The sequence below is a fragment of the Pleurodeles waltl genome, chromosome 8 (genome assembly GCF_031143425.1).
Source record: "Pleurodeles waltl isolate 20211129_DDA chromosome 8, aPleWal1.hap1.20221129, whole genome shotgun sequence".
NCBI classification, from domain to species: Eukaryota; Metazoa; Chordata; class Amphibia; order Caudata; family Salamandridae; genus Pleurodeles; species Pleurodeles waltl.
The window spans coordinates 163204765-163219306 of record NC_090447.1 but is presented as its reverse complement, the minus strand read 5'-3'; the positions used below and the strand labels follow the sequence as shown (position 1 = coordinate 163219306).

The 14542-nt window shown below is 42.1% G+C and overlaps 1 protein-coding gene across 2 annotated transcripts in view; it reads left to right on the top strand.

The window, feature by feature from the left end:
* Positions 1 to 14542, top strand: part of NOX4 (NADPH oxidase 4) — a 759149-nt gene that overhangs the window by 473080 nt on the left and 271527 nt on the right. For both annotated transcript variants that reach the window (XM_069204008.1, XM_069204009.1), the window contains one exon: positions 1249 to 1309. In XM_069204008.1, the coding sequence (XP_069060109.1) occupies positions 1249 to 1309 (61 nt within the window). The remainder of the gene's footprint in view (positions 1 to 1248; positions 1310 to 14542) is intronic.

The following is a 14542-nucleotide window of genomic DNA, read 5'->3' as shown; positions in this document are numbered from 1 at the left end:
ACCTTGTAAGACATAATGCAGCAACCCACTAGAGGTAGCTGTGGACAGATCTATTAAGTCATCAAGTACACTTTTATATAAGCATTGAATTATGGAAAATAACCACAACATTTAGTTAGAATTTTACTCAGTTAGGAACAGCAATGAACTGTGGCGGCCACTTTCAAAAGCCCCCCATTTTACACGCTAATTCATTATGGAATTAATATACTAAAATCATTAATAAGCATGTTTGAAAACTTATACTCTCACACCTGTCCTGAAGCTCAAGGAAACCAACTTGCCTGCTGAGAGAGGGAAAGAGCATCCTAGGTAGGTGTGATTGTCCAGGGTGATCCACAAGCAGATGACTCTTGAGTGTGAGTGCCCTTCTAACAATAAAGACAGAGAGCAGTTAACTACATACTGCAGGGATCCGAACGCACCAACGGAGCCTGACAAGTGCTTCTAGTCAAGAACAGCGGCAACATTGTGAAGTTGTGCTTGAGTGGGTGGTGCTGCTGCCACTCCTGAATTTGCCCAAGTAGAAAGAGTCACTGTGACATTGTGAAGTTGTGCAAAAGGCTGTAATGCTGCATAGTCATGATGCACTGAACTATGTTGTGATGCTGCAACAAAGACACACTGTACTTGAGCAGGCTGTGCCGCTATCTCCACCACATAAGAAAATTGCCTCAAGGTCGCTGAGACCTTGGTGGTGCACAATCCTAACTCATCCAAACCTCAGAACCAGATTGAGATCTCCCGTCCATGTTTCTCGAAGATGGTGTAAAAGTGATTCATTTAGAATTTTAATTTGAGGATTTTTACACGCTTTTAAGTTTGCCATGGATTCTTAAAAATAATGAATAATAAATATATGCTTATGGGATCGTTCTGTGGGTTAATCACATAACATAAGTTTCAAGAAAATAAAAATAAATAAATAAGTCCCGGTGACAGTGTTTAGAGCATATCAGCTTTGCAAAAGTTAATAATAATATAAAATGCAGCTTTCTTTCCAAGAGTTCCGAATGAGCCAATCTCTGTTCAGGAAATATTTATTCCTTCGTTATCTGCCACGTGGTTTATCAAAATGCCCACCGCTGCAGAAGTTTTATTTTTTATTTATTCTGTCTAACTTTGGCGAATACAAAGCACATTATTTAATCCTCTTAATGTTGGTATTGCAGATTTTTCTTTAACACTTTCAGTTGTGACTATAGAATGCAATTCTGTTAATAGATTTGTACCTGATTTTCCTTGCAGTGCCCTACAGACAACAACGCAACGTTCGGAGTCCACCTGAAAGTCGTGGGTGATTGGACGGGTACGTAGGAACAATGCCCTCACCACGGCTTTGAGCTGTAATTAGTTTTCAACTGGGTCTGTGGGCGGGTGCGCTCTATGCACACACTTCCCACCGCAGGCATCAGAAGGAAGGTTTAATTACTGTGCTGCTGTCAAACGGCTCCTGCTGTGCCTTGCCTCTGCTAGACCATGTTACGAGCCAGCAGATGCTGAGATTGCAGGTTCTGCAATTAATAATCATATGTAGTATTTAGATTGCTTTCAACAATAACCCTGTGTCCTTTGCCAAGTGCTGGAAAGATAATGGAAGTAAATGCAACAAAAGTGTGCAGGTTTCAGATAAGAAGATTTGATGGGAATGGCGATGAATTGTTTGCCTGCCGAGTAAATGTAACGGTAAAGGTACAAAAAGCTTTCGAGCTTTTCCCCTATTCAATAGCTTTATATAAGGGTGTGTGTGTGTAGGCAAAGACACATATATATAACCCATACCAAACCATAGAAATTCAGCAGTTATACTTATTTTAAGAAACTATCACTCATTGCCTAAAGTTACTTCCTCGCACGAGTCATAGTTTATTCAGATAAGTATAACTATAAGTAGAACATATAACTACTGAATTTCTATGGATTTGTGGCGGTAAACCGTTTAATGAACTATAACGTCCTGTACCCTTTGTTTTTTTTCCAATGAATTTCAGTTTTTTTCAACACGTACGTTGATATAACTAGCACCATGCAAACCTTCGGCCATGTGTCCTGGTGGTTGGCTGCAGAGCCTGGCCTATGGCCGACCCTCCCGCATGCACCGAAATTCAAGCTGCACACATCCTTCGGCCACGCGCAACATGGGGTTAGAGGCAGTAGGTGTTTTTCAATTTTTCTCCCGATCTATGGATCCACCATAGATTTACACAGTGGGCAGCACTGAGCCTCTCAGAGGAACCACGGATCAGATAAAAAAATAATTGGCCAATGTGGTCTATGGGGTCTGTATTCTGAACCCTTATGGTTTTTTGCAGTGTTTTTTCCCACCACCCCCAGCTGAAGCGACAAACAAATGGTGGCTGCAACGTTTGTCAGGTTGTGGCCTGCCAATCAGAGCCTTGCATTTCCCCAGATCTGCGAATCCTCCGTGGGTGCATCCCTGTCCCTATATATCTATATTTTTTAACCTTAAATAACCCTAAAACTACTAAACGGATTTACTCCAACTTATGAAAAGCACATTTCCGGGACCAAGATCTAGCTTTATGCCAACCTTGAGGTAATTCTGGTTGGCAATTCGGGCTGTAGTTATGTTCAAAATTTGAAAAATCCCATACACATTGAATGTCGAAAAAGTGTTTTGGGACCAGTGCTTAATTTGAGCTGGTGGTTTCCGGTTCGGGGCACTGGCACTTATTTTTTAGGGGCTGCAGTTATTTTTCTGCCTCAAGCATTTACTGTGAGCAAAAGACACAAGGGTAAGATGGAGGAAGAGAAAATTTAAAAAACGCCACAAAGGGAGAAAGCAGAAAGCTGCAAGGACAGGGAGTGTTGTAAATGGATGAAAGAGGCACGAGATGGTTTCAGGATTACCCTGTCTCAGTATTCAGTGCTCTCACATTTAAATGCAGCAGCCATGTGCTTCAGATGACAGCTTTGGGCACCGGCATGTTTTCATCTACAAATTTCCCCTTGACGAATCACCCCAAAACTTTCAAGACAGCTGCTTAAGTGAGTGTTGTATTAGTTTTGAAAATTTATTGAAGATTTATCAAACTACGCCAAAGATATTGGCAAAACAAAAAACACAATAAACCCTCGGTCTATGGAAACAAATGGTCTTAACTAGAACTACCTACTGGCTATTACCAGTATATATATATTTTCAATTGCTTTGAAGCCCAGACAGTGTTATGGTGCCTTTTTCTATAAATGCGGTGGTGCGTATTCCTTCAGCTGGGCAAACAGCATAAATATTCTTTTCCTTCATGTCACTGAAGAGAAACACGTGGAACGCACGCTCGGTGGGGAACTAAGTAAATTTTACTTCATTAAAGACCAAGAAAACCCGATGCCTTTCGGTCTCATAACCTTGATCATGGGATTGATTTTTTTGTCGTCGCGCTTTATATGTTAAACAGTTGTCCTTTTTATGTTTCACCACTTTGTGTTAACAAATAACTCAACAAGGTTTCAATAATGTTTATATCCCCCATGTCTTTTTCTGTGGAAAAAGTGAACCCAATGTTTTACGGGTTATCGGTTTATGTGTGCTAATTTTAAAATGAAAAACAGATTCAGAACCAAGGCTCTCATTGTTAATGGCAACTTGTACTCCCCTCCACTCAGGTACCATCTTCAACACACATCGTTCTCTTGGAGTGCTAGCTAGATTTCATAATCATTTAGGCTGATTCTATGACATGATGCTGGTTCAATGGCTACAATGTATTCAATGTGAATCCGAGGGTCAGAAGAAACATTAAATGCAAATTAATACTTCCCTTTTCATATATGCATATGTTCTTGTGAATGCATTCTGGGTAGTGTAGTTTTTGTTCTATAGTTCAATCCTCATTTCATTTTAGATTTTGTTATTGCGCCTCATGCTCGATTATTAGTGCTCCACATTGATATTCAAACGAAATTAACCTAGAATTAATCATGTGTTATTTAAATTTATAATTCACTTTACACCAGCACTCAAATCATGCATGAGTATTCCCAACAAATGCATGTTGGCTCCCATGAATTGAACATTCAGTTTTTGTGTTTTGTGTTTGTGGGTTTTCTTTGCAAATGTGCTTGAATCACAAATGTACATGTAGTTCTTCATCCTGATTCAATCCTGCAGGATTTAATTTTCTGAATGATAAAAGGTACCTGGACTCTTTCTGTCTTAATGTTTTTTTCCCTGTCACCACCTCTTTCTGATTTTACCACTTGATCAATAGCATAATATCGCTTTTGCATCCAATCACTTTCATGCTTCTATTCCATGTGTTTAGCAACTGCATTGCTATGGTCCTTGTGGTTGGTGGCTCTTATGTGTTCCAAGATTCATTTTTTTGGTTTCACAGAAGGTGCTTCCCACATAATTTAATCAGCATGGACATTCAATTATATAGAAGGAGAATTTCCTTTTGCATTTTAGATGTTGCATGGCTTTATTTTTTTGACCGTTTGTGGTGCCTACGAACACACTTTCAATACCTCTCAGACAGTATGTAACGATTAGGTTCACTTAAGACAAAACGTGTGCTGAGAGCAGTTAGCAAGACAGCAGTAAGATATAGTGAGAGTTATTGATTCACTTGCACATTTGATTTCTAATCTAATTGAGCATTATATTGAATGTACGCTTGCATGTTTTGGAAAGATTTAGATGCTAATTATAAAATAGTCTAAAAATTGGCCCTGAAGAAATGACTTGAATATCATGAAACACCTGTTGGCCATTTTCTGAGATTGTTGACGAGCTGAAAGGATCTCTTTTGTCCCGGCAAATAAATCTGAGATAAATAGGCAATATTTGTCTTCAAGGAATTATTGGACTATTATTTTCCTTTGAAAAGTATTTACATATTGCTTTCCTGTAGAACTCAGACCAAGCCTGCCTGTGTCTTATAGGGATGTGAATGCCTGGGGGAAGGCACCACACAATGTGGGTCTGATATGTCTGTTTACTGTCCCCTTTACCCCTCTCTGGGCTTACTAGTGCGTACAGCTAAGGTCACAAGTGGATGGGCATAATACCAAATGGTCGGTGCCACCTAGAGAAACAAAATACAACAAAGAGAGAGGTCCAGACCTAACCACTAAATGGCAAAATGATGCACATCATGTGACTTCCCCATAAAATCTACACTCTCTCTCTCTCTTCTCTCTCTCTGTCCCTCTCTCTATCTTACTCTCCTACTCCCTCTCCATCCCCCACTGCCCCAGGTGTCTGCATGGCATCATGGCTGACAGCTTTCTTGATTATTGATTTACTTGTTGGCTTACTGCAAAATGCCAGCTTGCTGCACGGAAACAGCACAATGGGATGTACTTGTGGATTAGTTGGCCCCTGTCCAAGAATCTCTTTTGCATTTGCAGAAAAGACACATTAGTTTTTTTAAAGCATCTCTATTGGAATACACAAAAAGAGTACTCGGGCTGTTAGGTGGATTGGTGCTTCACAATGAGATGGTTAGTATACAGCTGAGAGGATAAAAGGCTCATACGTTGAAGTTTGCAGCAGTTTGTTAAAAAGAGAGCGAAAGCAAGCTTAGTGTTTGGTTTCAAAATATGATGCTATCCCTTCTGAATTATTTCCATTACTGTTGATACAGTTTTATAAACCTACAATGAGACACAGGATAGTCATAGCAAAGATTCCTTCACACACCGAACAGTTGCAGCATTTTCCTTACGAGCACACCACCAGTGGTGTCAAATACGTTGTATTCCAAGGGTGCCAACCTCATGTTTCTTTCTCCCACCGCCTGACGCTTCCTGTGCCTTTGTCTCACTTTTGCAGTTTTTGGTTAATACTTGTTTTTGCCTTTCATCCATTTTCCTCCTTATTTTTCTCCCTTTTTCTCCCTTTCTCTCACTTTCTCAGGTTCAAAATCTAATGATTAAAACTAAGTCCCAGTGCCCTGCACCTGCAAAATCTGGCATATTTTAAGCAATGAGAGCAGGTACAGTAGAGTCTGTTCCAGTCCAAGCCTATAACGAAGCAGCAGTGCAAGATTCTACACATTCTGCTTCCACAGAACAAGTGAAGAATACATAGAAACAATACAAGACACTAAACTTTACATAACCAATACGCATCAAATACACCATTAATTGTGGTAGTGCAAATGTCCGGCACGCACTAAAAAGATATAGGGGGTCATTCCGACCCTGGCGGTCCATGACCGCCAGGGCGGAGGGCAGCGGAAGCACCGCCAACAGGCTGGCGGTGCTTCCTGGGCGATTCTGACCGCGGCGGTAAAGCCGCGGTCAGAAAAGGGGAGCCGGCGGTTTCCCGCCGGTTTCCCGCTGGCCCAGGGAATCCGCCATGGCGGCGCTGCTTGCAGCACCGCCATGGGGATTCCGACCCCCTTCCCGCCAGCCTGTTTCTGGCGGTGTCCACCGCCAGAACCAGGATGGCGGGAACGGGTGCCGTGGGGCCCCCTAACGGGGCCCCACAAAGATTTTCACTGTCTGCTTTGCAGACAGTGAAAATCGCGACGGGTGCCACTGCACCCGTCGCACCCCTGCAACTCCGGCTTCATTGTTGCAGGGGCTTTCCCGCTGGGCCGGCCGGCGGTCTTCTGGCGGTCGCCCTCCGGCCCAGCAGGAAAGCCGGAATAGCCGCCGCAGTCTTTTGACCGCGGAGCGGTCTTTCGGCGGGAACCGCTTGGCGGGCAGCGACCGCCGACCGCTGCGGTCAGAATGACCGCCATAGTCTGAAAACAACTGTTCCAGCCTTCCTCACACATACATGATAAACAGAAGTGGGCGGGCCACTAAAGTTTTGAGCCTGCCTGGCTTGACCAGGGTTCTGACTCTAGCTTGTTCCAGAGCTCTTGGGACACTTGGGGCCAAAAAAAGGTGTTCTGTAGTTTTACTAACCTTCCTTTTAGCATTCTCTTGTGTTATTCTTCAAGTTCCAGGTGCTACAGAGGAGAGCTTAGCCGGCAACGCAGGTTTTTGCATTTCAAATATGGTGTAATGAACATGGAAAAACCTGTGGCACTGGCCAGTCCTTCCTTTATTACTACACCCAGGGAATCCCTAAGCTGTAGGCTTCTTGCAGCATTGCTGCTCCTATGGCAGTTACAGCCTTTCCAGTGTTGCCTTGCTAAACTAGAATGTTTTTATCATTCCTCGGCTGTCTTGTGGCACTGATTTAACAGAGATGATGATAAAAAGACAGAGTAGAGGAAAACAGATAAAGTAGAGGGAAAGAAGACTAAAAGGAGAGATCGAGAAAGAACAGAAGAGAGACAGAAAGCTATAAATAGACATAGAGTCGGGCAAAAGAAATAAAAAGAGTGGGATAAATAAAGAACAAAACTGAGAGAAAGAGGGAGCGAGACCATATATTTGTGACAACATAGAAGTGAAGTGTAGGGTTGTGAAAAAAGGCAGAAGTTAGGCGATATTTAAGTATGACTAGTGGTTGTAGTTATACATCGTGTAAACGCTTGAAAGGTCTATTGGCTCAGCTCCTGTTTGGCTCTTTGAGCCAAGCCAGGCCTCTGGCTCGGCTCTTCTCATGAAATGCTTTTGCTTGCTCTCTTTTATTGATGGTTACAGCATGAATGGTGCAGGTAGGGATAGAGGCAATGAAAAATCATCTCACGGGTATAGAACAGGTACAGTTTCATCATTACAATCATCCAAGTTAAGGGCAGGTACAGTTGCCTACAAAAAGCAATAAATAATCTTGGATGTTCTTCTTCCACACTGACTTTCTCACTGATGTAAATCTGGTGTTTCTGGTTTGACCACACTTCAAGTCCAATATCACTAGTGTTGCCAGATTTCCGTTATCACTTTACAAGGCCCTTTGCACGCAGGGAGCCATCAGATGATTTTGTTTGGGAGAGGGCACTGTGAGTCAAGAAAAGATTTTTGAATTTTCATTCCAAACATCGCTTCTCAAAATCGAGTTAAAACGATTGCTCCCCACTAGACTTTTTCACGTGAGCACATATTAGCCATGGGACTAGGAACTACGAGACTTGATATCTTATCTTTGCTTTATCAATTTACCACAATATGCTGTCATTTGCCTAGTGAAGTCAGCCCTGGGCGTTGCCATTAGAACCATCCCTACTTATGGGGTAGTGTCAAAAATATAAATGTGGTTTTTAGCCCCGGCCCCCTCAAGTTTTGAATTGTACGCTCTGGGGCAATCCATTTTTGAACATATATCTCTGCTCCCATTTTTTGTTAAAACTGGAAACACAGAATCAGTTTAAATCCTGGTAGAATAGGTGTATTATGAAAAGTGGACTAAATCTCAATGAACTTTGTATGTTTCTCTGGGGAAGTCTGCGCCCATTCTCATAGCCAAGTTACGGAAGCTGAGATAAAGCAGCACGCCATTGTCTTAGGCGATGGAAGTAGGGGTGCTGCAGCACCCCCAAAATAACCTTCTGGGAGTTACAAGGCGATAGTGATAATAAAGATGCCTTTAAAAGTTGTTATCTTGTCACAAAGCTCAAATCTTCTGGAAAAATTGCTGCTTAATCTTTTAACATGGAAATTGATGTCTATTTTTCTTTTTTTCTCTGACTGCGAAGTGAGAGGATTTTGTGATGTGAACAATGTGATAGCCTTGTGTGAAGGGAAAGGTTGTAGGATGTTCATTGGTTTCTAACAAACAATAAAACGTGAACTGTGTAAATATTTCAAAATATATCAGCAGTTGAGAAAACACACTAGAAGCACTTTTTTTGTAATTCTGAAGTATGAAGGAATCAAACATTTTAATAGACTTAAAACAACTCAAGCCACCTCACTTGGTGATGTGAAAATGACAACTATTTTCTAAGAACCGAGATGTGGAATGTTGGTGTCAGATGCAACCTGCGTGCTCTGTTGCTCTCCCCCGGATGCACAAGCGGCATAGTGGTGCATGCTGAGCGAGTAAACTGAGGACACCGCTCAGCCAGGAAATCAGCCATAGATGGAACAGACTTGACGTGATGTCAGCCTCTTCCCCCATACGCGGAACTGATTTTTGAGCTTGGAAGGAAGTGGAGGTAATTCTTGCTGGACCCGGGGCAGCAGCATAACAGAGGTGAGTGTGGGCTGCTGTGAGGAGTTGGCAGCAGCCGCGAGTCACCCGAGCTCTGTCCCCTGGACTACAGGAAAAAGGAGTGGCACTTGGAAGAAATATTGCTTTCTCATGTTTCTGCACAACTTCCAGCACAATAACAATAATATCTCTCATAATGCGCTGCTATTACCAGGATATTGCCCTAGCGTCTACACAAGGCTCTAATTTACTGTGGGTGGCTTCCTTCTCTCTCTTTATCAAGCTATTCCAGTGCAGGGTGTCTATCTAGGGGTTTCCAACTTTTTTAGGTAGTAAAAGCTACTTATGTTGATGAAAATCATCTAGAGCTGTGAATATTATTAGAATTTTAATACTGACCACATTAGACAAGATTAAACGTTTATTTTAAATATAAACTTTTCAGTAGCTCACAAGCTACTCATTGGTGACCCCTGAAAATATGACGGGGAGACCTGTGAACTAAAGTACCATCCCAGGGCTTTGGCCTAGCTGAGCCTAGCGTAGTTGGGTGTATCAGTGCTCTGATCATGTGAAAATTCCAGAGGAAAATGTAGGGAGCTCTAATGCTGCGGGGGAGCCAACCCACTGCCACCCAGAAATTAAAATGCAAAAGGGGTCAAATAAAAAATGATGGCAATCGGAAAAGCTGCAATGCGAAACACAGGATGGAGTTTAGATTCAGAGTGGTTCTTGAAGCAGAGGAGAATGGAGTAACCAGCAACCAAGTGGAGGATGGAAGGGGGCTAATTAGCGAATATGGGGAGGAGATTTTGATTTCCCAAGTTACAGACTCACCCTCAAGTTCAGATACTACAGAAGTTGAGGCAGGGGTAGATGGGCCTGCAACTACCACAGCGTGTCCGGCTCTATCTAAGCAATACCCTCTTTTTTGCAAACAACCAAAGGGACCTACACAGATGGGAGACTCAACCTTGCTTGTTGCCATGGGGAGTAACAGCCAACCAACTTTTCTCTTCAAAGTGAGTCCCCGGTGGCAATGATATCTCAGACTACATCTCAAAACATGATCTCCAACACTGTAAGAACGCTGCTGGAATCCGGACTGGGGACAGTGTTCATACGTTGGCAGCTGGCGTAATTAACGGGGGACACCAGGGACGATGTGGAACAGTCCACACGAGAAATGTTTGAGACTATCTTAGCTGAAATCAGAGACTTGAAACTACACAAGTGCAAGAAATAGCAGCTTTAAATGAGCATTTGGTGAAAATCAAGGATGTTATTGCCCAGGTCCCAGGCAGGATGAAGGAAGCAAAGGCTAGAATTTCAGATCTGGAGGATAAGGTTGTTTCTATGCAACAAGAAGTCACACAGCTGAGAAAGAGTGGACATCTCTTGGAGGACAAGCTGCAGAATTTAGAAAATTATAACAAACCATCAAATCTCAAAATATAGGGTTGTTGAAAGGAGTAGAAGGCCAACAGGTGCCTGACTGGGTGGACACCTAATTGAAAAAGGCTATTCCAGGGCTAGCAGACGATTTGAAAATTACTTGGGCCCATAGGGTGCCCGCCCAACGACTTCCTAATGCTAAGTAGCAGCAGACAATTTTTGTAAACTTCGATGACTTTAGAGTTAAAGAGCGTATCCTGTCGCGTGCCATAGAAAATATAACACTTGCACCCCTGAGGTGCCCCATATCAAAATCTACTCTGACATGGCAGTGCTTGCAGCACAGAGACAGAAAGAATTTGTCAAAATGATCAACTTGTTTAAAGTCAAAGGCGCTCAAGCATCAGTTTTCCAGCAGACTAAGCTCAAAGTCCTAGTGAACGGCCAGTTCAACCTTTTTCCAGATACTAGAAAGGCACAGATCCTTCTACAGAATCTAACAAGTCTGGCCTCCCTTCAGCCCGCTGATTGGAATCTGCACAGTGATGGAACTATGCTTAAATCTGGATTTTGGGGTATGGGGCGTGGGTTCCCAGGGATATTGAGGGCTTTTTGGATGTTATGGGTTGCAGTGTCATGGCACCAAGGGCAAAATAGGAGGAGAGGGAGGAGGCGTGGGTTAATACACTCCCCCCAAAGAGTGTCTGGGTGGGTGTGCAGGATGGTGGTGGGGATGTAGGAGGAGGGGATGTTTGGGTTTTTTTGCAATGGAGAAAAAAGGAAGCGTTTCTATGCAGTATTTGACACAATTTTTGGATTGCAGCAGGATGTGGCCTATGGAGGTGTGGGTAACAAAGACAGGCGAGCTAGGAAAATATAGAATTGCTCCAGAAGCATGGAGACTTCAGTGCCAAGGGAGTGGAATGGTGATGTACCTGTTAAAGTTTAATTTGGGCCCATTTGGGATTAACATAAGGTGGGAGAGTATGCAGCTCTGTAGGTTTAGGGTGGTTTTATTCGAGTTGCGTTTTACTTTTTAGGATGTCCTCAATACTGTTGCTCCCCTCACTGGGATGGAACAATAGTCAGTATATCATACTGCACAACATTAGCACAATGCACTTTATTGCATCCCGACAGAATGCGGAAGCTTTTGAGATGCTTGAAAGACACACTGTTTTTGCTTCTCATGCTATGCATATGTTAGGCTTTTTTTCATGGGGTCCAGCAGCATACTAGACATTAGTCCATGACGCTTCTTATTGAAAGTTAAATATCTGTGCACCTGTACTCTATTTCGTTCTATGCCTGCAATGAGTAATTGTTCATCTTTGCATGGGCAGGAGTTACGCATTGTTGCATTAAATGTCAATATCTTAAACAATAAGCGTAAAGTCCGAGCAATTGAAGATTAGAGAAAGGGACACTCACCGGATTTAGTCCTCATTCAGGAGACACATTTTCGAGACAAAAAGGAGCCAAAATATAAAATGTTTAAACACTGGGCAGGTTATCAATGTGCATTGTCTGCAAATGCTGTGCATTTGGAGGTGGCAATATATCTAAATAGGTATTTTCCACTACAGGTCAATTTCTCTCAAACAGATATAATGGCAAAAGGTCTCTTATCAGTGAATTGCTTAATAATTGTGGAGTGACCATAGCAACACCTTAAGCCCCCATTCATGATGAACCTATCCCAATCTATGAGCTAATGCAGGCTCTGCTAACCGTCCCAGGGCCAGTAATTATTGGGGGGGTTAATTTTCTCTTGCAGCTTTAGATTATACCTCTCATTTGCGCAAACAGAATAAACCTTGGGGGCAAAAGCCATGTCTGAATGTATGAAAACCTTAGGCCTAGCTGATCTGTGGTGAGAAAAGTATGGACTAAACAGGAATATTCATGCATCATTCCCTGATGGAGATGGACATTGGTGGGATCAAGGTAGAAAGATCCGGGTGCTTTGATAAGGTAGACCTGGAAAATGAAGATTGGTGCACAGCTTTAAATAGCAAGATAATAGCTTTTTGAATTCGGGCACTACTAGCGTAGATTGCATTTGAGATGATTTTAAGGCAACAATATCTGGCCGAATAACCTCTTGTAGCACTGCACAGAGAAAGAAGCTCTCTGCCTGCCAGGCAGGTCTGGAAGCTGTCCTTTCTCAATGCATCATGGCATATTCTCGCAACAAGAATACTCATAGTAAATCTGCACTCAATCAGGCTAGAAAGAATATGCAAGATGACTATTATGCATGCTGGTACATCACTAATACTGCCTAATGTCAAAGGGTTTAGGAGGAGAGCGAGTACGCAGGTAACATTTTAACATGGCAGACATGAGAACTCCTAGCTCAGAATATTGTTACTTCCCTTATTGATGATACACCTAAAACTTGTATTCTAGAGCCTGCTCAGATTTATGAAAACATTTATAAGCAACATGAAGCACTATACAGTGTGAAACAGAAGGTTGATATGGTTTGCCTTTAAAAAAAAAATGTAATCTCAGCTGCCCCTCCCCAAGCTTTGTGATAGTGTAAAACAAGCCCTGCTAGCTACAGTATCCCTCAGGGAGTTTGAGGAGGTGATGGGGGTCACTGGTCAATGGGAAGGCTTGCTGCAAAATTGGATAACCAGCAGAGTTGTTTAAGAAATTTGCATCCGTTATAAACCTTGAACTGGTAAAACTGACCAATTATATTTTGGGGGAGGGGAGAGGTTCCAGCATCATTTTGCACTGCGGTTAGGTTCTTGAAAAAAGATAAAAATAAGGAAAACGTTAACTCATATAGGCCCAAAAGTCTGTTAAATGCGGATTATAAAATAATTGCTTAAATGCTGGCTAATCGTATGACTAAAATGCTTGGTTTCATTGTCCACCCAGACAAGTGTGGTTTTATTGCAGTGCGCAATTATTGTCAAATGCAATTTTTTTAGTTGAAGCACTAGACTGCTTTTTGCAAAATCGAATCCCTGCCCAGGTTCTTTTATTAGATGGGGAGAAGGCATTTGAGCTTGTATCCTGAACACGCCTTTAAGTCTCATAACATTGAGACCTTTTTGCTTACTAGAAGGTACATGGCAAGGATGCTCCTTGTCGCCTATTCTCTTTGCGCTATTTATAGAGCCCATAGCAATAGAAATACGCACGGATATGAATATTGCGTCCCCCATAAGTGGCTTGACTCAAAACTACACGCTGACAATAACGTGCTATTTTTAAAACCAGACCTCACAAACCTTAATCAGGTTTTTAGAATTTTTCAGGAATTTCAAGAGCTGGGCAGGTATAAAATAAACAAGATGAAAACAGAAATCTTATTAAGCAATTGTGCACTGGATACTTTACCTACAGAATTCCATCCTTTAGTCAACTCCAAGCCCCAAAGATATTCAGGAAAATATGTTACGGAAAACGTAGGAGATATATTTGCACTGAATTATTCCCCTCTGGTCTGTAAGAATAAAGCACTTTTTGTCAAGTGGGCTGATTTGCCTCTTTCAATAATGGGCCATGTGGCCCTGATGAGAATGTTAGTCCTACCTTTGTGTAATTTTTTATTCTCAGTTATTCCATGTGATCTTCAGATGAAGTTCTTCAAGGAACTGGATGGCATGTTTTCTGCGTTCATATGGTCAAATAACACACCCAGACTTGTTATAGATGGACTTTAAAGGCCAGTGAAAGAAAGGGGGGGTCTTGCTCTTCCTGATTTCAAATTATATTACTTTGCTAATTTTGCACATAGCTCACACAGGTTCTCTTAAAACGTTTCAGGTCGGAGGAGCGCAGATATTTTTTTTAATGATTGATTTTCCACAAGTACGAGATTGCTGATTTTCTGCACCTCACAAGAAAAAAGTTAGTATGAGCTTTTAGGGTGGTTCCTCAAATGCAAAGAACAGCTGTGCAAACATTATAACATCCCAGTCATCAATGGCGCAGCCTGCCTGGCGGACATTTATTTTGGAAATCGCTCTTTTTTGGATAACAGTATCATCGCCAGGTGGACATCCAATGGGTATAGCAAGGTTTCTGATTTTTTTTTTAATCTAGCTGATTGGAAGGCCTTGCTGGAAATAGAGCACTCTTTTAGGCATTTTAGGATACTGATGC